General features: G+C 49.5%; 1 protein-coding gene and 1 long non-coding RNA gene across 22 annotated transcripts in view; one reads left to right on the forward strand and one right to left on the reverse strand.

Annotated features, from left to right (window-relative positions):
• LOC134481264 (uncharacterized) overlaps positions 1-22,617 on the forward strand; it is a 63,922-nt gene that overhangs the window by 23,223 nt on the left and 18,082 nt on the right. The window lies entirely within an intron of this gene.
• The window catches only part of Trrap (transformation/transcription domain-associated protein), an 89,687-nt gene that overhangs the window by 18,618 nt on the left and 48,452 nt on the right, over positions 1-22,617 (reverse strand). For 13 of the 21 annotated variants that reach the window (XM_063271123.1, XM_063271128.1, XM_039089173.2 and 10 more), the window contains 19 exons: positions 21,256-21,366; positions 19,755-19,901; positions 18,107-18,320; positions 17,434-17,559; positions 15,691-15,837; positions 14,956-15,158; positions 14,277-14,398; positions 13,516-13,729; positions 11,747-11,926; positions 9,384-9,530; positions 8,126-8,245; positions 7,507-7,794; positions 7,265-7,402; positions 6,373-6,485; positions 5,054-5,189; positions 3,848-4,039; positions 1,456-1,684; positions 450-715; positions 5-105 (listed from right to left, as the gene is read on the reverse strand). In XM_063271123.1, coding sequence (XP_063127193.1) covers positions 5-105; positions 450-715; positions 1,456-1,684; positions 3,848-4,039; positions 5,054-5,189; positions 6,373-6,485; positions 7,265-7,402; positions 7,507-7,794; positions 8,126-8,245; positions 9,384-9,530; positions 11,747-11,926; positions 13,516-13,729; positions 14,277-14,398; positions 14,956-15,158; positions 15,691-15,837; positions 17,434-17,559; positions 18,107-18,320; positions 19,755-19,901; positions 21,256-21,366 — 3,194 coding nt within the window. The remainder of the gene's footprint in view (positions 1-4; positions 106-449; positions 716-1,455; positions 1,685-3,847; positions 4,040-5,053; positions 5,190-6,372; positions 6,486-7,264; positions 7,403-7,506; positions 7,795-8,125; positions 8,246-9,383; positions 9,531-11,746; positions 11,927-13,515; positions 13,730-14,276; positions 14,399-14,955; positions 15,159-15,690; positions 15,838-17,433; positions 17,560-18,106; positions 18,321-19,754; positions 19,902-21,255; positions 21,367-22,617) is intronic. The other 8 variants (XM_039089172.2, XM_039089174.2, XM_063271132.1 and 5 more) reach the window with 2 other exon arrangements.

Below are 22,617 nucleotides of genomic sequence, written 5' to 3' on the forward strand. Positions count from 1 at the left end.
GTACTTGTTGATCTGAGCCAGGAACATCCCCTTCAGGGCGTAGAACTCAGCTGTCATCTCCTTTGTGAAGTATTTTAGGTTTGTGGACTCAATAACCTCCAGGCCCTGTTCAGATACGGAGAGAGGACAACGACTCTTGAAAGTGCTACTCAAGCCATCTCTTCTTCAAAGCCCCTCTCTCTGAAGCAGCACATCCGGTCAGACTCTGTCTCTTTCACATGGTCCTCTGGGCACAGGCATGGCCAGGATCGACCTCACCTCCTCTTTTATACTGGCTTTTTCTCCTTAAATACATGAGCTAAGGACATGGTGGAGCAGTGACCACAGACGCAGTTCCAGCACTGAACAGTTGCCTTCCTTTCTTCCTTGGGACAAACTGTTTACATCACTCTTACCGTCCTCCGTGTCTGCCTGGCCCGTAGCAGCGCGTCTCCAGGACCAGGACCTACCTGCATGCACTCATTCTTGCCCATCACTCCCGCCAGCTGGAGGTAGCACTTCACTTGCTGCCGAATCTTCTGGAAGCAATCCACGATGGGCACAGTAGGGATGGTGTGAATGCGGCTCAGTATATCCAGCGCCACATTAACCAGACCCTGTTTCCGGGCGATCTTCCCATACTGGATGATAGCAGAGGCGGAGGCATGGACACCCAGCATGGCATTATTGGAGCTCGGGTCGTGGTGAGAGCTATTTTCATATGCAGTTACAATAGCTAAAGAGCAAAGGGGTCAGCTGTCAGGCACGTCACATGTTTTCGTAAGCGCCACTATCAGGCTTAAAGAAAGAATGACGCCCACACACAACATGTCTCATGAGAACCAGATACCCTTCCACTCTCCCTGTAGCCTGCATCTCGAACTGGAGCCAGACATGTGGGTTACTTGGTAGAGGACTTGTCTAACATGCACAAAACCCTTGGTTTGTTCCCTAACACAATAAAGATGGGGCACAACAGCACTCAGGAGGCTGTGAGAAGGATCAGAAGTTCAGGGTTATCCTTAGCCCTCCCTCAGTCATGGTGAATGAGGCCAGCTTGGGATACATGAGATCCTGGCTCCAGAACGGGGAAAAAAAAAAAAAACAAAAGGCAAGAAGGGGAAGTAGAATAAAGAGTGTCGGTCGCTGGGTCACAAAGGTGTTCCTCAAGGGATGTTTGGTGGGTTTAGGACAGGAAACCAGGAATGGACACAAAGCCGCCTGGTAACAGGGGCTTCCTCTGCAGAGGCTTTGAGACAAAGCGCCATGGCTCAATGGCCCCGGCCTGCACCGCCGAGGTGCAGCAGGAATTCCTGGCTAACTAGAAAATTTACCAAGTGGCTGGGATGCAGAGCACAAAACCTTCCCAGGTTTCAACTCTGCCCTCGCCATTACCACCATTACCTCAAAATCTGGGAAAAAACAAAAAACAAAATGACGACACGAGACCAGCAGGGCGGGCGCCTGGGAAATTACATGATGAGTGCATGCCGGACCAGGTCGGTTTACCCTGGTAATGGTGCTGCCGCCACATAAAGACGCTGCTCCAGTGCGACAAGTCGTCAGACACGATGGGCAGCCGGTTCCTCCAGGTCTTCACCACCGTCTTCATGTCGTGGAGGCTGTTGTTCCTGCCCAGGTTGGTCGGCTGCAGGCCCGCATTTATCTGCGCAGCTTCCTGAAGCTCGATGATCTGCTGGGCAGCCTAGGGGCAGACCAGGAAAGAAGCTAAGGCTGGGGGCGGGGCTGGGAACTCCGAGAGTACTCGCCACCAGGCCTAACAGCCCAGGTTTGAGTCCAGTCCCCAGAACCCAAACGGTGGAAGGAGAGAACTGATTCTGCCAAGCTGTCCTCTGACCTCTGGGCTAAGACGCATACACAAATAAAAAATAAAACAGCCCAGACCAATGAACGGCTTCCAGAAAGTACTCAAGGGAGTATTGCTGGGTTTCACTGGTTTTATAGGTGGGGGAGGTGAGACAGATCTGCAGTAAAGGAGCTGACTCCAAGACTAAGGGCTCGAACTGACCCGAGACACGGTAACAGAAGCCCTCTGACGTCCACACACGTGTAAAAGAAAGACACTGGATGTGGTGGTGTCACCTTTGAGCCTTTACAAGGAAGAGGCAAGGGGATCCCTATGTGTGAGTTTGAGGCCAACATGAATTCTAGGCCAGCCAAGGCTCCACAGTGAGGCCCTGTCTCAGAAAACAAAACAGCCAGGCCTGGGGCACACGCTGTTTATCCCAGCATTCAGATGCCTAAGTTCTAGGAAAGCGTCCTGGTCTAGAGTGGAGTTCCAGGATAGTCAGGTTATACAGAAAAACCCTGTCTTGAAAAAAAACAAAAAGATTTCTTAGTCGTGCGGAGGCAACTGTCATTTGTGTTGGGTCCCCTACAACTGCCATTACAGATGGTTCTGAGCCATCCTGTGAACCAGGGCCCTTTGGAATAGCAGTCAGTACTCTTAATGGATGGGCCATCTCTCCAGCCCTAGTAATCATCTTTTTAAACGCTGTCCGACTTGTCCATACCCAGACTACCAACAAATAATTGTGCTATAATCCATGAGCACGGCAGTGAGGCCGACTGCTCTGCATTCACATCCCAAGGCACTCAGACATCAGGACACTGTGACAGACATGCTGCGTTCTAAACTCCGTGAATACCTAACACAATAATTCCTACGATTTTACAACTGTCATTCATGGCTGGTGCTTTTATCAAATTAACTCATAAATGCAACCGTTAACCAAAGGCAAAGATAATTTTTCAGTAGTCACAAGTGTGGGCTGCTATGAAGGACCTGGGTTCGTGTGTGTGTGTGTGTGTGTGTGCGTGTGTGTGTGTATGTATGCGCGCACCTGTCTGTCTGTCTACATGTAGGGAATCAAATAAAATGAAGTCACAACAGCAGAGACCCTCTCCTACTACAGAGGAAAAGTCTGCTCATAATAAAAAAATTGGGAATATTTCAGTCACCTAATATTGAGAATATTTCAGACACTCACGTATGTGTAAAAGAAATGACATATACAGGTCATTTTAAGGCACCTTCAAAAATATCGGAGCTAACAGGCACATAGAAAAGCACCGAAATGACAACAAGATACTGGTCGGTAAAGCCAGTGCTCCCCAAGTTCACGTTTCTGAGAAGCAGCACTGCTGTACCCTGAATCCCTGCTCCCAGAACTCACTGGGATTTAGCGTCTATAAAGCAACTGCAGGGTCTTACGGGATCCTCAGGACTGGATCAGCAGCAGGGAGAACCCAGATTAAAGACTAGTAGCTCAACAAAAACGACCTCCTCAACACGCACATTCATGTCCCACACAGCTCTTCCCATCAAGAAGCCTGCCACAGATGTTGTCATTGACTGTTATACCTGTAGAAAGCGAGCCCAAATGAACCCTACAGGTGTTCACACTGCGGCCCACACTGTGCTGCACAAAACACAGTAACATACACAGCACAGCAAACAACATTTGGTTTAGTGTCAACGGCACTCATTGGAATCGCCAGGAACACTGCTACTGATGCCCAAAGGTGACACCAGGATACAGGCCACTTGAGTCTTTCAAGGATGGACAGGACCTATCTCACATTGAATCAAAACTACTTGTGAGACTGTTTCAGACCCTGAAATACAAAATGCAAAGTAACCCAGTTTCTCTCCTCTGCTCTGACTTAGGAACATTACATCTTCTTTCTAGGGATGAGCTCCCATGGGAAGGGATGAGATCAGGGCAGAGAGGTTCCCTTACCACTTGAGGCATGGACTGCAGCTGCTCTGCAGCTCTAAGACTCCAGGCTGAGCTCCCAGAGGGGAGGGGAGGGGAGGGGAGGGGAGGGGAGGGACAGTACCTACCTGCAGAAGAGGTGTATGCACGTGAGACACCACATGGGGCAGCCGCCGCCACTCGCGGATGGCCAGGCTGCTGGCCATCTCCACCAGGCGCTCAATGAAGCTGAGCTGCTGCTCCTCGGGATGGCAAATGGCCAGGTAGCCCCGGTACATGTTAACCCTCCAGGCCATCTCCTTGGGACAGCTGACCTCCACCTGCAGGGGGAGAGGGGACAGGCAGAGTGCTGACAGCACTCTCCCCACTCGGGCTGATTTACACAAAGCAGGACGCAGGAGCCCAGCCCCACAGAAGAACTGACTTTCAGTAGAGAAGCGAGGAGTTTACACGGCTCTTTTGAGAGTCTCCTCTGGGTTGCAGAGTGCACCACAAAAGCTCCCAGAGAGAAGAGAGATTGGACCCGTCATGGCACCATTCACAGAGAGCCCTCAGGATCAAGTCATTTTAAACTCCTCACACTGCACACCACACTCACACCTAACGCACACGCCAAGAGCCTGTCCCACCAGTGGCTTTTCAGATAACAGCAAACACAGTGGCCAGGGCTGCTCGGGGTCCAGGGTTTGGTGTTAGTCCTGATGATCCTTCCAGACCTCTTCATGGATTACTTTTGTTGTCAGAGGTTAAGTCCTCTATACCTAATACTTATTTCCCAGTAAAACTGAATGACAGAGGATACAGCTAAGGACAGTGGTTCTCAACCTTCCTGACGCTAAGACCCTTTAATACAGTTCCTCATGGCGTGCTGACTTCCAACCATAAAACTATGTTCCTTGCCACTTCATAACTGTATTTTGGCTACTGTTATGAATCACAATGCAAATATCTGTACTTTCCAATGGTCCTAGGCGACCCTTTGGTGAAAGGGTTGTTTGACTCCCAAAAGGGTCACAACTTAAAGGTTGAGACCAGTGGCTTAGAAGGTCAGGAATACTTGTTGCTACTGCAGAGAACCCGAGTTTTGTTTTAACACAGACAACAGACAGTTTACCTGTACATACCCGCAACCAGCTCTAGGGGACCTAACGCCATCTTCTGGCCTCTGCAGGCACTACTGCACACATAACACACGCTATAAATGAAACCGCTCACTATGCAGCACATGCACGTGGTGTGTACACGTTCTCTCTCTCTCTCTCTCTGAATGCTCCCCTACTACCAAACTTACTCAAATATAGAAAAGATCTCAGTGACAAGATCACGGGTCTTACCTGCACCAGCGCCTCCTTCATGGCGGTCCAGTTGGACACCCTCCACGCACACTCCAGGACCAGGTAAGGATTTATGTGACCTTTAGACTGGCCAAACTCAGTCAAGGCTTCCCACTGGTTCAGCTCCTTGGAGCACCTAGAAGACCAGGGTTATGAGCAAAAGCTCAATCAGGACAACTCACTGACAGACTGAGAAAGACAAAGACAGCATCAACACAGAAGAAAGTGCTGGAGGACAGACTGCTGTGGGACAACAGTACCCCCTCCTCCAGGAGCCCTGCCTGCCTGCCCTGTGATCAGCACAGCAGAGCTCTAGGTCCTGAGGAGGGGAGGCAGGAGTGATTTACTTCCTCCACAGCACATTTAATTACAGCAGACAGTTAATGTGTTTCCCAGATTTTGTAGTAACCAACTCTTTGGGAAACACCCAGGAGGAGTTCAGACATGTCCCCATGCTTCTTTAATTCATGCATAATAAATTAAACCCCGACTGGGTCTCACTATGCAGACCACACTGGTCTCAAACTCACGATGTGCCTGCTTCTGTCTCCAGTATGCTGGAGTTAACGGTCTGTGCCACCACACCCAGCACATCCAGGACGTCTACACCAGAGGCTAGGAGTCACACAACTGCATCTGATGGTGGCTAAAAGGTTCTCAATACACAGCAAGCACACACTAGTTTAGAATCAAACACACATGAACCCAATATGTTTCTGCCAGCATTCGCCACGCTTAACTACATACTTTACTAGCCTGTGCCCACTGTCAGGACACTCACACCCCTAAGCCACGAGCTACCCGTGAATGATGCCAGAAACATCTCAATTTGGATCCAGACAGACAGACGCCTGTATGTGATGACTGTGGTGCTTTACTGCACATACAGTTTTCTGACTTAAGAGAAACAAGGTAATAACGGAAAACAAAGCCCGCCCTCAGCACACTCATACCAAGTCAGATCCATATCTCTCAGAACTGTGTTGTTAGAATGCTTGATTTTAAAAACTGGTATTTGGCCAGGCGATGCTGGCAGTCAGAAGGCAGAGGCAGACGGACCTCTGTGACTTTGTGGCCAACTGGGTCTACAGAGCCATTTCTAGGATAGCCAAGGCTATACAAAGAAACCCTGTCTTGAAAAACCAAACCAAATAAACAAAAACCAAACAAACAAAACCCTGGTGTTTGATGGGCTCCTAAGAGGTCTCTACGGTGAAGATGCTTGCCACCAAGCCACACACGCAAATAAAAAATAATATTTGAATATTTAAGGAAATCATTGAAAAGTCCCAGCAAGCCCTGGTGGGACTTCAGCTCACCTAATCCAGTGGTCCTCCCACAGCTGGTACTCAGGGAAGATGGCGGGGGAGGCATTGCTCCGCTCATGCTCTTTTTTAGCTTTGTCCATTGCCTTTTCGTAGGATTCTTGGGCCTAAAAAGGTTAACCATGCTGTCAGACTACTGAGAAAGCGTCTCCCTTTCATTTTCTTACCTGTCGGGGGCAAGCTAGACACGAGCCTAGGAACCACTATATCCTTCTCGTCCAAGACTACCTGACGCCTACAACTCACCTTTTACAGAGAGAACAGAGGAGAGCGAAGCCCTGGCAAAGGTGAGAAAGCCACAGGACATGAAAATGGCCCCGTTCTGGGACCAAGATTCACCCTTCACTCAGTGCATGTGCCCCACAGGAAGCACGAGGCTGAGGACTGACATCCAAGCATCTACGCACTGTTTCCAAAAGCCAGGCCGGCAGGTAAGGGCATCCACGTCAGTTTCTGATGGCAGAAGACTGAGGTAAAGATGTCTCAGCAGGGAAAGGCTTCAGAGCCTGAGTTTGAGCCCTAAGCCCGGGTAAAGGTAGAAGGAGAGAGACACTACATACAGCTGCCCCGACCTCCATGTGTGCAAGTCACACATGCTCACACACATGCACACCTCTACACACAAAACTTAAAGAGTGTTAAAGCATGTAAGGCAAGACTTCAAAGGGTCTTCGTGAGCAGGTAACACGGTGTGGCTAGGGTACAGGAGGCTTACTGGGCCTACTCGAGTTCTGGGTTTCATGCCAAGTACTTTAACACGTGACATCACCGCTCAACGAAACAGCAATCTCCCCAAGTGTGAACTCACTGGACTTTAAGCAGGGTACAATGAGGAAGACCCAGAAGTGACAGCTGCCAGCCATCACCCTGAGCCACCGGCCATCACCTGCTCAAAGAAGCCGTGCTGCTCATAAGCAATGGCGGTGGCCGTCTCTGAGAACTTGCATCGCTTCTGCCATAGGCCAGCCCACATGTCCTCTTCTTGTAGCAGAGAGTAAAGTTCCGCGAGGGAATCCAGTATCTCCTGAAAGAGATCACTGTCGCTGAGCGCTTGGGTCAACTGCCTAATAACAGGGCAGACTTAGCCCTCTGGGAAGATTATTCAAAGTCACTGAGGGCGGCGGTCACCTGCTGAGGCGGTGTTATGCTTTCCTGCTCATAAAACTCGGCTGTCTGCTTCGGTTTGATTGGCAGGCTCAGCCCCTTCTCGAAAGCCTGGTGCTCCAGCATCAACGTGGAACGGAACCAAAGGTTGTGAGTCTTTCCCAGGTACTTCAGCACACAGGGTCGCATGGGGATCGGGGGGACGCACTGGGACATGGCTTCCACGAAGCAGTTCAAAGCGCTCGGCTGACAGTCTCGCTGCACCTGATGACTGCCGCTGCACAGGAAAGGGCTGATCTCCCCCGCCAGAGCCTAGAACCAAAGACTTAGCTGCTTCAGGTCTTCACTCAAAACCTAACAAGCCTGAACCTAGGACTGCTACTTCACAACTGCCATCCCAGAGGTCAAGGCAGCCTGAGCTAGGAGATGAGCTTGCGGACAACCTGAGGAGGCCCTGCCTCAGACACAAATAAGAAGACTGGCCTCTCTCTCCCTCATCATCTGGTAGCACTAAGATGATTGGTCCTTGGGTGAGAATGGGCAGTGTTATCATGCTCTGTAACTTAGAACTGTGTTCATTCTGGGTTGTTATCAAAAGCTAAAACTGCATTCTCCTAAAACAGGCTTTTAAGATTTGACTCACATGCTGCTGTCTGTCAGAGAGGATTTTCCACAGCCTTGGGAAAAGCTGGACCCAGGTCTTCTCAGCCAACGTTGTGGAAATGTGGCAGAGCTGAACGAAGGCACTGAGCAGTGCCCCGGTCTGTGGGCAGAAGAGGTGGAGCTTAGACAGCATGACATGGACACCAAGGCTGCTGCTGAGTCAGCTCCACAGTCATCACTCTAGCCGCAATGGCTTCATGCACGAAGGTACATGAGGCCGCTGAGTCCGGCTCCCTCAGCACTCTACACTCACCCATGACAGCAACAGCCACCCACAGACGTTCAGAGACTAACTTAACAGAAATTCAGCTTGGTGCCCAAGAAGATGTAATACAGAAACTACTGATAAGTAATTGGTTCTCCTGCCTCCCAAGCCCTGTCACTCCTCAAAAGTGACTGGGTGAATGTGGACGTTTGAATAGGTTCGGCCTCCACAGACTAATTCATGTGTTTGAATGCCTGGAACACAGGAAGTGGCACTGTCAGGAGGTGTGGTCTTGTTGGGTGGGTGTGTCCTTGTTGGAGGTAGTTTTCACTGTGGAGGAAGGCTTTGCGGTTTCATTTAAAATCTCTCTGCCCAATGTGAAAAATAGTCTCCTCCTGGTTGCTCTCTGATCAAGACATAGAACTCTCAGCTCCTTTTCCAGAACATGTCTGCCTGCATACTGCCATACTTCCTGCTATGATAATGAACTAAACCTCTGAACCTGTAAAGCCAGCCCCAATTAGATGTTTGCCTTTTTAAGAGTTGCCTTGGTCACAGGGTCTCTTCACAGCAGTAAACCCTAAGACTGCCCAAAGCCTTAACCGATCAGTGTCAAAGTGCAGTAATGCCACCATCCACACTCATCAGGGTCTACGGAAGCCACAGCTCCTATGTGAGGAACCGAGGAGACCGCCAACAGCAGGCATGTGGGGGGCTCTCCTGACAGCCAGCCTGCCTTCACACTTTACTGCCCCTCCTGATTTGAGGGCCTCGACCAATATCCCAGAGTTACTGTTTGTTACTGCCACGACTGAGTGCCTTTTACCATTTCCAGGACATTACGTTCTGGAGAAACCAACTTCTCTGTTTCCCCTATAGAGCCCTGTATCTGCTTTCTTGATCACATTACATGTTGACTCCAGCCTCTCCCAGAACTATAACCAAAAACTGTATGGTTTCACACTGGTAAGAGAAAAAAAAAAAAAAAACAGATGTGTACAGAAGATATTCACTTCCAAGCTTGTCCACAGACCTTCACTTCCCGGAGAGTATCGAGAAATTTGTCATGTCTGTTGGTAAGCATGTGTAGCTGGTTTCCAATGTCCTTCTCAGAAAGCTCTTTGGTTTTGGGTGTGCTGGTCTGGTCACCAGGGGCCAGCTCAATATCAATCTCCACGTCCTGAACGAAACAAAGAAATGCAGAGGGCAAGTTCCTTAGAACCCAGCAAACACAGCCCCACGGCCCAGTGGCTACTCTAAAAAGATGTTAATTATGAGTGCACGTGAGCATCTGTGGGGAACAGGCACCTGCGAGGCTGTGTGTGAGCTCTCTGCTGCTGAGCCTGGGCTGACGCTGGGGTCTGAACATGGAGGGTCCTCTTCGAGGCCCAGGTCTCCACCTCTCTGTTTCTGACAAGTGCACAAGTTGGTTTCTAGAAGCTTTTCCCAGAGCATGGGCTGAGTACCCTACTTAACCACAAAGCCACCAAATGTAAAAAGGCTTCAAAGGCTAAACTTCTTAGGCACCCACATGAAGCTTACATTTGGGGGTTTTAGAGCATTCGGCCTTAAAAATTTGGGGCCTCAGATTCAAAATTACAGAAAAAAACAAACAAACTGAATTTCCAAAACTCAGAAACACCCAAAATGTGTAATATATGTGTTTCTAAGCATTTTAGATGAAGGATATTGCTGTATTAAAATACCTTTCTATTAAAAAACATAACCGAGAGCCAGCTCACCCAATCCATAATTCTTGTTATGTGCGACTCAGCCTTATTAGCACATCCCTTTAATCCCCCTGGCTGGAACAGACATGGCCTCAGTAGAGACCTTTAATCCCAAACAATGAAGGTAGAGTTACAGTCTGTAGAAGGAAGCCCCGTGTTTGACAAGTGTTATCTACTTGAGTGGCAAAGTGACAAATCAGAGAAAGACCTGACAGACTAGGATACGCCCAACTCTCACAAGAGCAGAGAGGGAAGCTACTTTAGACAGAGGGTGCAGAGGGGCGCGGAGGGAGGCAGTTTAACTGAGGCTGAGGCAGTTACAGAGAGACAGGTTGCAGAGAGAACAAAGCTAGACACAGGTGAAGACAGAATGAACCAGAAAACGAGAAGTAGCCAGAGGATTAGAACAGATTGCCAGAGTTAGTATGAGGCCAAGCAGAGCAGTTCAGAAGCTGACAGAAGCCAGATTGAGTCAGTTAGCTTGGAGAGGAGTTTGATCCAGAACAGCTGAGTTGAATCAGCCAGCCAGAGTTCAGAAAGAGCAAGAAAGTAGGGTTATTCAGCAGTAAGTCTCTAGGCTAGATCTGACTGTAAGGAGGACAGAAGTGAGCAACTGGCTTCGGATGAACAAGCATTACTTTTTCCAGAGCTTCCTTCTCCCCCTTAAGTTTAGCTAGAATGTGTAATGTGTTTCATCTTGGCACTTTAGTCTGTACACCATGGTACTCAGGCTCACATCTGCCATCCTGACCCTCCCTGTACCCACTGCATCTCCTTCTAAACAATGGTGGAAGGATGACCACTGTTCTCTGTGTTTGGATGATCAGAGTGAACTTCGGTGGAGTCACAAGTGTGTCACTTGTTCTGAGAAGCTCCAGTACGTCAATGCTGCCGAGTCACTGTACGGGACACGCCGGGTCAGTGTTTTCTAGTCTCAAGTTTCTAGAAAGTCATAGTCAACAATGAAGCAGGAAACTATCCCTGAAAGCCAACAGTAGTCCTGGAGGAGTCACCAAGCATGGCTACCGATGTCACTCAGATTATTATAGCAAGACATGACAGATGGACGTGATTAACAACTTCTTCCTTAACTGAACTGTCCAGGGGCTTCACATATGCTAGGCAAGTGCTCAACCAACTAAGCTATAACACCAGCCCCCAGCTCCCCCTTTTACAGGAAGGAAGTGTTCTCCCTGTTGCTAGGTGACTTTTTTCTACGCCCACACCCACAAAGCCAGTAGCGTAAGGAGCACCAGCAAACGCTCCCACGAGGAGAGTGGAGCGTGGGAGAGCTGACGACTAAGGAGGGCAGCAGCTTCTTTCCAGAGGCACTTTCGGCTCCACATTACCATCCAGCAATGTGACCATACACAAGGCTCCCAGAAGGCTGTGGAGGGCTCAGCCCTGGGTTCCTGTGTGACGGTTATCACTTCTGCTCGAAGTACAGCATCACAGCAGAGGGAAAAACCTCAAAACAGATGCCGGCTTTAAGCAGAATTGGCTCAGAACAATGCCAAATGGGCATGCCAAAGAAGATGCTTTTTGGTTTTAACAGCAAGAAAGCCAAACTAAGGGGCCACACTTAGCCTGGGGCAGAGACAGGTCCTGCACTACTCTTGCCAACTCAAAACTAACGGCAACTTCGTCTGCGCAGCCAGAGCCTCACCTCTTCTTTAGACTCACTGTTCTCTCGTTCCCGAGGCTCCTGCTTGACATGAGTGACCATGGCAAAGGCAGCCCGGTCATGGCTGTCGGCCAGGTTGATGACATTGGTAATGGAGGGAAGCATGGCTCCCTGGCAGCTGGTTCCAATGGCTGTGCTCTTCTCGCACACCGCCAGGAGGAGCTAGAGAGGATCATGGGGAAAAGAACAGTTTAACAGCAACACCTGGTACGGGGAGGGTGTGAACACCCAGGAGCACCTGAGTATCAGAGGAGCAGCTCACACACAGACAACCCAGGTCCACATCTCAGGTCACAGTGCCCCCAACTCCTACCCCGGGTTAGCTGCAGGCCTGAACTTGCTTTCCGATTGCTCTTGGCCCAAGCTCTTCCAGGTTGCCATCATGCTTCTCTCCGCCCTAGATGCACTGTCCAGGAGAGACCTATGCTTCCCCTCCCTTGACTCTCCTTTCCTCTCATCACCTGCAGCACAGCCCCAAACCCAGCCCAGGGAGCCTCCTGGGTTATCTGTAGACCTACTCTAAAATCATCTTTCTGTTCATAGCTAGCGCCGTGACTCCTCTCACTCCCTGAACCCCTCAAAGACTTCTCAGTCCACATAAAACCTTCTGATGTGACATCAGCCCTTGACTGTGAAATCCCTTGTGTTCTCAACCCTCCTAAGACACTTCTGTCTGTAGCAGCCCCTGTGCAATGTCTATAGGGCCCTTGCTTATGTTGCTCCCACACACTAAGGGAAATCAATCTTTCCCAAAGGAACCATGACAGCCTTAGCTGTCACCGAGGTCCAGGAGAGAATGCCGCAGTTGTGTCCAAGGCGAGACCTAGTTTCATTCATTCCAGGTAAGCAGATCTGACTCTCCTAAGCACTAGGACCCTGACAAACCAGGACTGTCCTTTGTCTGAGCACACAAGTAACAGTGGCCCTTGAGTTGTGTCTGTCCTACCATCCTCTATCACTCCTCCTCCACAGTCCTCTCATGGAAATACCAAACCCTCTATAAGCTGAAGAGGACTGGTCACATGCACCTGTCTGCTGCCTTCTCCAGCACCCAAATCCTCCCACTAAGAAACCCAAGGCGACAGTGCTGGCCAGGTACCGGCCCAGCTCTTTCACAACCACTGAGATGACACTCGGTGTCAATTCAACTCTCTAGGTAGACAGAATTTACAGACGCTTCTATGTGGAGAAAAAGGAATCTTTGCCCAGTGAAGCGTTTCTTGCAGCTTTCTAAAAGGGGCTCTAAAAGTAAAGGCTTGTCTGTTGCCCCTGTAGTGGGACAGGAACAGATACATGAGGGGTATTTCTGCACCTCCTTGAGTGGTAGAACACAGTGGTTTGATGAGAGCCCCCATCGGCTCACTCACATGTGAGAATGCTGCACCGATCCCACTAGTGGAACTGTTTGGGAAGGATTAAAAGGAGTGGCCTTGCTGGAGGAGGCATGTCACTGGGAATGGGCTTTCAGGTTTCCAAGGACTTTTGCCATTCCCAGTGTGCTCTAAGTCCTGTGGTTTGAGATATGTGAACCCTCAGCTGTTCCTACTGCCACGCTTTAGCTGCGCCATTCTGGACTGAAACCCTCTGGAACCATAAACCCAACCAAATGCTTTCTTTCCTAAGTTTCCATGGTCATGGTTTCATCACAGCAATAGAAAAATGGTCAATTCACAGATTATCTGCTGCCTTCTGTGCCCCCTTAGAAAGCCCCAGGCTCTCCCAGACACAGAGGTTGAGTTCACCTGCCCTACCTCAATGCACTGCTTGATCCAGAAATGGCTCCCCATGGCCTCCCAATTCTGGGAACAAGTGACGTACAACAGACGCTCATAGACACGGCGTTTCATAGAGTTGTCAAAAACCTCAAAAAACTTGGCCCTGATCAATGGCTGGGCGCAGCGCAGCCCAGAGAGAAAGGCGGGCTCAAGCTTTGCAGTCAGCTCACTGCCTGAGAGTGCCTCATCCCTGGAATGAGAGAAGAGACAGGTGATCACCCGAGACAGCACTCAAGACGATGTACACCAGCCCCTCCCCATCAAGTCTGCTGTCACACCAAGGTGGGCATGCTTCCACCATGAAGGCTCACGCAGCATTTCTGCAAGGGCTCAGAAATGCTATCAAGGGTGCTGGAGAGATGGACCAATGGTTAGGATCAGCAGCTACACTTCCAGAGGACTTGGGTTTGATTCCTAGAACCCACATGGCGACTCACAACTCTCTCCAGCTCCAGTTCCAGTAGATCTGATGCTCTCCTCTGGCCTCCATAGATACTGCATGCATACACACATACACACATACACACACACACACACACACACACACACACACACACACACACACACACACGTAGAAAAAAAACACCCGTACACATACAATAAATCTTAGAGAACTGTCACCAAGGTATGCTACCTTAGTACCAAAGTGAGTACTCGATGTAGACGGAAGAGCCATATGCACTGCTGAGTAGGGACACCCATGACCACAGGCCGTAACGTGACCAGTGCTCAATTACCTGTACACATAGTTAACAAGGTCCAAAAACTGGGCATTTAGTTCAAGGTCTTCCGGAAAGCGTTTCTCTATGTAAGTCATCATTTTCACGAGCAAGATTGACTTCTCCCGGAGTGTAGGCGTCTACAAAATTGGTTTCCCCAGAGAAAGTAGCAATTATTTCTACTTGAAAAGAACAAATCCAGAAGAATTTCACAGCCACCTGCCCAACTCTCCACGCTCCTGTTACTTTACCAGTAACATTATTATTTACTGCAATTAGGCCAGCTCATTTTTAAAGAGAAATAAAATATCAAAGATGACTGTAACTATTGTTGGGTGCTCAAAGTCAAGGCATGCCGACCTTCACGTGGCTGACTCACTGGAAACCAGTCAGAAGCTCCCAGGCACCCTCCGCCAGGACAGTCCCTTACTTTACAGCTCACAGCCATCGCCATTAAAGAATAAACCTACAAGATTCATGTGACATCGTAACAAAAGAAAAGCCACTGTGAAGTCTAGCAGGTTAGGTCACTGCTGGGCTCGCCCCAGGGGCCCAGTAAACATCTCGCCAAGCAAAGCTACCTGGCCATGACACAACAATCTCGTGTTCCACGGGTCTCAGAAGGAAGAGTGAGGAACTATGTTCCTGGGTTCAGAGAGGGCCAACATGGCCGAGTGCGGCACCTTCTTGCACTCACCTGATTGGCTGCCATCGGGGAATTATTCTTAACCCATTCCTCCACAATCTTCACCACAGCTCGGAGGATCTTGGCATCTGGGGACTTCTCTATGAGGGACGTCAGGATGGTCTGGATGAAGTTCTTCCGCATCTCCATGCTCATCACCGCCAGACGAGTCTTCACGAGGTCCAGGCTCAGCATCACCAGCTCGCTTGCTCCAGCTGCAGAGCAAACACACGTATGCACTCAGTCCACAGATGCACTCAGTCCACAGATGCTTTCATGCTAACGCCTTTCTCCAGGAACTGGCATGCTGGGATTTGACCCAATCCCACTTCTTCATGGCTGCACCTTGCAAAGTGCCCTCTAGCAGCCTCAGCCACAAGAAAGGGGGATGACAAGAGCTGATGTCCTAGAGGACACCCGGTCTCTCCACAGCCTACCTGAAGCTACGAGGCACTTGGGTCCCGGGGAAACCCTCAACAGCCATGGGAAACATAGCGCCCTGCTGCCCCCTAACCCTCCTGTCAGTAGGAGCCTTGGCTCTGTTCTGCTTCTCACTCTTACAATTTTTTAAACTGAATTTTTTGGCCTGAGCCGTGTTTTGACTTTCAACCTCTGTCACAAAAGCAAATCAACAGAACTTCAATTAACCCATGTTCACAGCAATGTCCAAACACAGAGCGCACAATAACGAGATGACCCACAAAGTCATCTGTGGATGCAGAAAGAACGCCCGCCCCGGGCTGTCACCTGCGGTTGCTTCGGTGCTCCCGGATGCTGCCTGTGGGTTCAGATGCTCTCGGACCATCTTCTGTAGGGAGCGCATGAAGACGGAGATGAGCCTGTCGATGTAGCTCGGGTTGTTGCAGCAGGCCGACTTGAGGATCATAAGTGTCCCTGCAGGCAGGGAGAGCAGTCGTTTGCAAAGAAATAGCAACCGTGTGTGTGCTGCAGACACAGTCAGTGTGGGATGACACAACGTCTAAGTGTCGGCCAAGAGCTGTCTTTCACTAGGGATGTCTCCACCATCTCGAGCCTGACAGAACATGAACTCTCTTCCTGGGTCACATGACAGGCCCATCAGAGGGAGTGGCCATGTGTATGTGCCAGCATCTCAGGTGTGGACAACGCAGGCTGCTGCCCTTGCTAAAAAGCCTGTGTGTGCACAGCAGCCATGGCTCCACAGCCAGCCCGATTCTAACCCAGGTAACTGATCCTCGATGAAAATGAGATGCACCCTGCTGTGCTCTCTAACAGTGACAGAGCAGAGTCCACCAGACAGGAGGGCCCTGGCACAGCCAGCTCCCATGGAACCCCTCACTGTGTGCTACCCTAGTCTGCTGTTACCTACAGAGGAAGAACACGGGGCCCAGAGAGGTCAGCTCTTGTCTGGGCACCTTGGAGAACGAACACACAGAGATGTTCCTTTATCCTGTGATGGGAGCCAAACAACCAAGATGGCCCCCTTGACATCACAAAAGTCAATCGGCTGGTCTAGAGCAGCCAGACGTGAACAGGGTGACAGACCAATTAAACCAAACACACCCGGGTCCTGAATTGCAGTGAGCAAACAGACAGTTTTAGAAAGCAAGGAGTTTTTGTGAAACTAGTAACTAAAATTATTCAGAATACAAGTTCAGACTGCAGCATTTTTCATAACCAGGGTGATTTACATATGTTCTTATGTATAGAAAACAATATATAGGCACTGAGAGTTCAATAGTCTTCAGGTAGAAGACCTGGCTTGGTTCCCAGAACCACTGCTGCACCACTGTCCGACTCTGGGGGAGTCTCGATGCCTCTGGCCTCCGTGGGCACCCTGTGCTCACATGCACACACACAACCTATCAAACATTTAGCCAGGTAGTGGTGGTGCATGCTTTTCATCCCAGCACTCAGGAGGCAGAGGCCAGCCTGGCCTACAGAGCAAGCTCCAGGACAGCCAAGGCTACACAGAGAAACCCTGTCTTGGAAAAAACAAAGCAAAACAACAAAAGCCCACTTAAGTAAAAACAGAAAACGATATACACCAACCTATTAGTGTTCATTACGAGAGGCTTATAAGTAACTGTCATTCAGTTTAAAATGATTTCCCAAGTTTAACACAAGAACGTAATATGGAAGGGAAAAAAAAATATGGAACCAACCCAATTCTGAGCCTAAATGTGACTAGTGTGGCAAGGGGCACGGAGTGTCTTCTAACTTGAACTTCAGGGTATCTGGGGCAGTTATCCAGCTGCCTGATCGTCTAGTGACCTTTGAGTGGCCATGACCCAAGGACAGCAATTCCCCAACCAGTGCAAGGCAACTCTCTTCAAACTAAGTCTGCACTGGGGCTGAACAAAAGACTCGGAATTCTTTCTGGACAAGTGATGGACAGAACACTAAACTCTGAGAAAAGAGCCCATCAACCTGAAGACCCTGGCAGGCTGTCCAGTGAGAAGGAACCACAGCCCAAGCGAGCCACTTCTGGGAAACCACACATGTGCTCACCGAAGAGCTGGGAGGGGTTGGCGCTGGTGGCCTTCTCGTAGTTAGTGAGGCCTTCGTAGATGACCTTCCCCACAGCTGCATAGAGGCACTCCAGCTCTTCATACTTGGAGGCCACGCTCGAAGTGCCTGAAACACAAGCAGGGCAGGCAACTAGGGTTAGCGCGTGAAGCTAGACACGTAGCACAGAGCATTTCCTTCAGTCACATGACAGGTGCACACCACCCCTTGATTGACTGTTTGACTCCACTAAGGGCAACTCTCATCTTGAGAGCTCTAAGTATACTTAATCAGAACATGAACCATTTCACGTTGTTTGTTATGGTACTGCAACCTAACTTCCTCTAAATACCTGAAAGGACAAGTCGTCCGGCAAATGAAGAAATGAATTTCAAAACAGACACAAAACAATGCAGTACCATTAAGTTTTCAAGTCAAATAACGTTTTAAAAGAGAGACTGGTTATGGTGGTGAATGTCTTTAATCCCAGGCAGGCAGATGTCTGAGAGTTTAGGATCAGCCTGAGTTACATATGGAGACCCTGTCTCAAAAACAAAGCCAAGGAATAATGTTGTGGGGAAAACAACTCCGGACTACAGGCTGAATGACCTCAGGGAGCAGTCAGTCCCTGGGCCCACCTGTCTCTGGCAAAGGAGGGGTAGGGGAGGCCACTCACTCGGCTCTGTAGGGAAAATGCTCATCAGTCGGGAGAGGAGGCTGTGCACAGCTCGCAGCACTTTGGTGTTGCCACAGGTCATGCAGGCTGCAATGCCCCGCTGTAGGGGCTTGAAGCTACTGAGGATGGCCGGAGACTGCAGCACAGTTAGCAAGAAGTTCAGTACTTCCAATCCCGTGCAGATATTCCCATAGTTCACCTGGTTAGGCTGCTCCTGGACAGGGAAAACAGGCCACTCTCAGGTGAGCTAAGTAGAGACGCAGTCCAAAGAGTTTCAAAATCAGATGCCATCAAGTATTCAGAATACAGTACAGCTGTCTGATCGCATGGCCACCACAACCATGTACAACCTTTATAAGACTGAGCTAACCCCGTAAAAAGGTCATTAAGACTTTTATGTCCGACACTAAATACCACTTAAATCACTAAAATTTGGACAAAAAAAAAGGAAAGGTATTATAATGTAGAATGCCTCTCCTGGTCTACTTAAAATACAAAAATCCATACCAAAAAGATGTTTTTCAATCTGCATCATTTAATCAATATACCAAATGATGTCATCATTAAAATAAAAACTGTACGAAGCATAGACACAGCTTCTAGAAATGTCAGTTCCTGTGGTTTACACACATTATGTATAGCTGGCATGAGGTCAGGTCCCAGCGGTTACGCATGGTAGCAATTGTGTACATACATGGTGAGCTAAACAGCTAGCCACCTGGTAGGAAAGCTAGTCACGTTTTCAAAAGGGCAATGAGGAAAAGGGACAACCAGCAAAAAAACCAAAAAACCAAAAAAACAAACCAGACTTTTGGTTTACAGCATAAGCCCCCCTCCCCTCCAGCTCTGCCACCCCTCACTCCTACCCCGCAGCCTTTTAAGCCTCCGAGAATGGATTCTTTGAGGTCTTTTTTTTTTTTTAAAGATTTATTTATTTATTATATATAAGTACACTGTAGCTGTCTTCAGATACACCAGAAGAGGGCATCAGATCTCTTTACAGATGGTTGTGAGCCACCATGTGGTTGCTGGGAATTGAACTCATGACCTCTGGAAGAGCAGTCGGGTGCTCTTAACCGCTGAGCCATCTCTCCAGCCCCTCTTTGAGGTCTTAAACAGCAGATATCTACACCATTCTTTTGAAGGCCGAGTATAAGCTCTCACACTCCATCAACAACTAGACAGGGGGAAACCTGGGATGGCAATGACAAGAGACCAGGCTTTTGCTGCCACCAGAAACCCAAGGACAAAGGTTTTCAGGTAAACACCGCACAGAAACAACCAGGAATGGCACCAAGCACACATCACCTACTTGCCCTGGACCACTAAAACACTGCTTTACAAACCCTAACTCATTGTGAAGAGTGATTACACCAGTCCATCACAACCGCTATACCAAGCCAGCTAGGTCAATGGAAGAAAGAAATGCATTCGAGCGAAGACAGACACAGGTGACCTAGTCTAAGCTCTCCAGGCTGAGAACTCAAAGGTCAAAGTCAAGGTCAGCCAGAAGAGGGAATGGAAGGGGCCACAGGGTGGGCACAGGGGTGCGAAGCTCGGCTTTGAGAATCAGGCCCAGAGGAGACGCACACTTCTTGTCCACCCCAGAGCCAGGTGACATCATCAACAAACAGCCCCACACACCTACCACAGTCATCAGCAGCTTGTCAAACCACTGCAGTTTGAGCTCCGACTTGCACCACATATCTGGCCGTAGAGCGGTCTTGAGGAGATTCACACAGCGTCGAGAAAGCACCTCTCCAGGGGACCCTGCTGTGTTGGTGTTGTCATTCACCTGCAACACCAGTCAGGCAGTCACCCCACCATTCTGCCTCTCAGGCATCCTCCCAACGCCAGGTCTCTTCACCTATACACTCCCCTGCAGCAGGTAGGTGTATGTGGTAGCTGAGAACAGGGCCTGCTTCCTGGGGAGGGATACCTGCACAAAGACCCCTACACGAGACCGCCATGCACCACAAGGAAACACGGGATCTTCTGATTAAGCAGCTCAAAGGATTCTTTGAAAAGCCTTAGCAATCTTCAGTAATGCACAAAACAATGTTTTGTTTGACAGCTTTAAGGACTGAAGAATCCACCCCGAATTAAAAAGGAAAATGAATTTTTTGAGATTTACTTTTATTTAATATGTCTGGGCATGTATGTCAATCTATGCCATGTATGCGGCCTGGTGCCTGCAAAGGCTAGAAGAGGCGGTTAAATTCTCTAAACAGAGCTACAGATGGTGTGAGCTACAATTCAGGAGCTGGGAATCGAACCCAGGTCCCACGGTGTAGACAGTGCTCCTAACTGTTGAGCCATCTCTACAGTACCTCCCTCCAGAAACTTTTTTCAATTTATCTTGGGTTTTGGAAAACAAAAATGCCAGGTTTCAGAGATGGATGCCCAGCAACTCTGTGAGATCATATATATAACAATGATTAATGCGCTCAGGCTATACGCGCCATTACAGTAAGCGCCATTACAGTAAGCACACAAGTAAAGGCCGGCTGCACGGATCCCTGCAGCCTGCTCAACTCAATGCCTACAATGAGCTACAGCATCTCCAACCTGGCACACAGAAAACAAGGAGCGGACTAGAGGCCCAGAGGCCTTCTCTACACCACAATGTGCACATCATGAAGACTGGGCCGCCAGTGAGGGGATGTGTTGCTGAGTCTAACAACCTGAGCTCCCATGTGATGGTAAGAGACTCCCACAAGTTGTCCTGTGACTTCTGTATGACATATTAAACAGATGTCATTATTTCATTAACAATGAGAGGATAAACTAGGGGGCAGAAATGCCTATGAATAAAAAGACACAGGTCCGGGGTTGGGATTTAGCTCAGTGGTAGAGCGCTTGCCTAGCAAGCACAAGGTCCTGGGTTCAGTCCTCAACTCGGGGGTGGGGGTGGGGATGGGGGTGGGGGACCAGGCAGCCAAGTGTGGTGGCACACACCTTAATCCCAGCACTCAGGAGCTTCAAGCAGGACTTGAAACTAGAGGCCAGCCAGAGCTACACAACAAGTTCCAGAAACATAAGCCAGGCACAATATCAGCACCATCTGGCATATGGTAGACTTGTTCTCAGGCCCGGTCACGACACCATGCTGCAGGCTCACTAGACAGTTTTGTTAGGCATTCTCATACCTGGCAAGCCACTCGAATGAGGAAGTTCACCACGGTGTCTGTATGCTGCTTGTCAATGGGTTTGGCAAGAAGAGAGTCAGCTCCTGGCAGTGACTGGCTCCTCCCAAACACCTAGGAAAGGATGGTCCCTTAAAGTGGGAAGGGAAGGCACAACAAGCATCTCCGATGGGGACTCATCCTGACCTGACAGCTGATAAGGGCTGTCACCTCCAGGCTATGGGCATGAAGAACTCCCAGGTCAGGGACCCCTGCCTTGTGATCCCTGACAGAGCTGGAGGGCACATGACGTAATGCACAAACTGGCAGTAGGAGTGACACCGTATGTGACAAGGAGGGAACATGACAAGGAGCTTCTGCACTTCATGGAGGCCTGGGTGGGGGAAGGGGAAGGAGTTGTGAGCTACCAGCAGGCTCTGGCCAGGACAGCAAGGCAGTCTGACTTCAGGGCTAACTTCAAGTGATCAAAACACTTATAAGGTAGGTATAAAAGCAGAGGTCTGACGACCTTCACCTTGCTTCCTCTGACTTAAGGTGGGAAGGAAAGGCTTTTGGTATTCTGCTCTATGAGAGGCATTATCAGCAGTGACAGACACGGAAGCAGCCGTAGGGAGGGGAGGGAGCTGCAGAAACTAATCTGTGGTGTAGGTGATGGATGCTGGGGAGAAGGAAAAAGAAAAAGCAGAGATGGGTCAAGGTTTCCACTTGGAGTCCTGGGCACTGGTGGGGACATCTAAACAGGCAGGTCAGCAAGAGTTGGACAAGAATCTTGAAGTGGTTATCAGCCAAACTGGTGCCCACAAGCCCCGATGTCAGCCAAGAACAGAGCTCAAGACTCCCAGGCCCACCATTCTAACCAAAAGTGAAGAGACAGTGCCCAAGACCCTCGAGGAGGCCGCTCCTCGACCAGAAACCAAGAGAGTGGACACACATTCTCAACCTTCTTAGTCCTTTTTGCTTGTTTCCCTTCTTTCTTTCTTTTGCTATGAACGGGGCCCAGGGCCTTACGCATGCTGGGCAGGTCCTCTGTCGGCCACACCTCCAGCCCCTTTGCTGCGGGATTCTAGGCAGACGCTCTACAGCTGAGCTGACCCTAACCTCTCACTGCTAGAGTCTATGTAGGCACCACATTACTGGGCCACATTCTCAGCCCCTTGCTGGCAGGCTAGGCTCCTGTGCTACCCCCCAGCTTCCTCTTTTGATATTTTCTGTAAATAACTAGCAGCCCCTGATGGTACTGAGCCAGTGAAGAGGAATGACAGGAAGTGCAAAGACTTCCAGTGGGTGCCGGGCCCTGGAGCTGGTCTCAGTTCCCAGCTAACTCTAAAGAGCACTCAGAGTTCATGGACTACATGCAGAGTCCCA

Source organism: Rattus norvegicus, chromosome 12 (genome assembly GCF_036323735.1).
Source record: "Rattus norvegicus strain BN/NHsdMcwi chromosome 12, GRCr8, whole genome shotgun sequence".
In the NCBI taxonomy this organism is placed as follows: domain Eukaryota; kingdom Metazoa; phylum Chordata; class Mammalia; order Rodentia; family Muridae; genus Rattus; species Rattus norvegicus.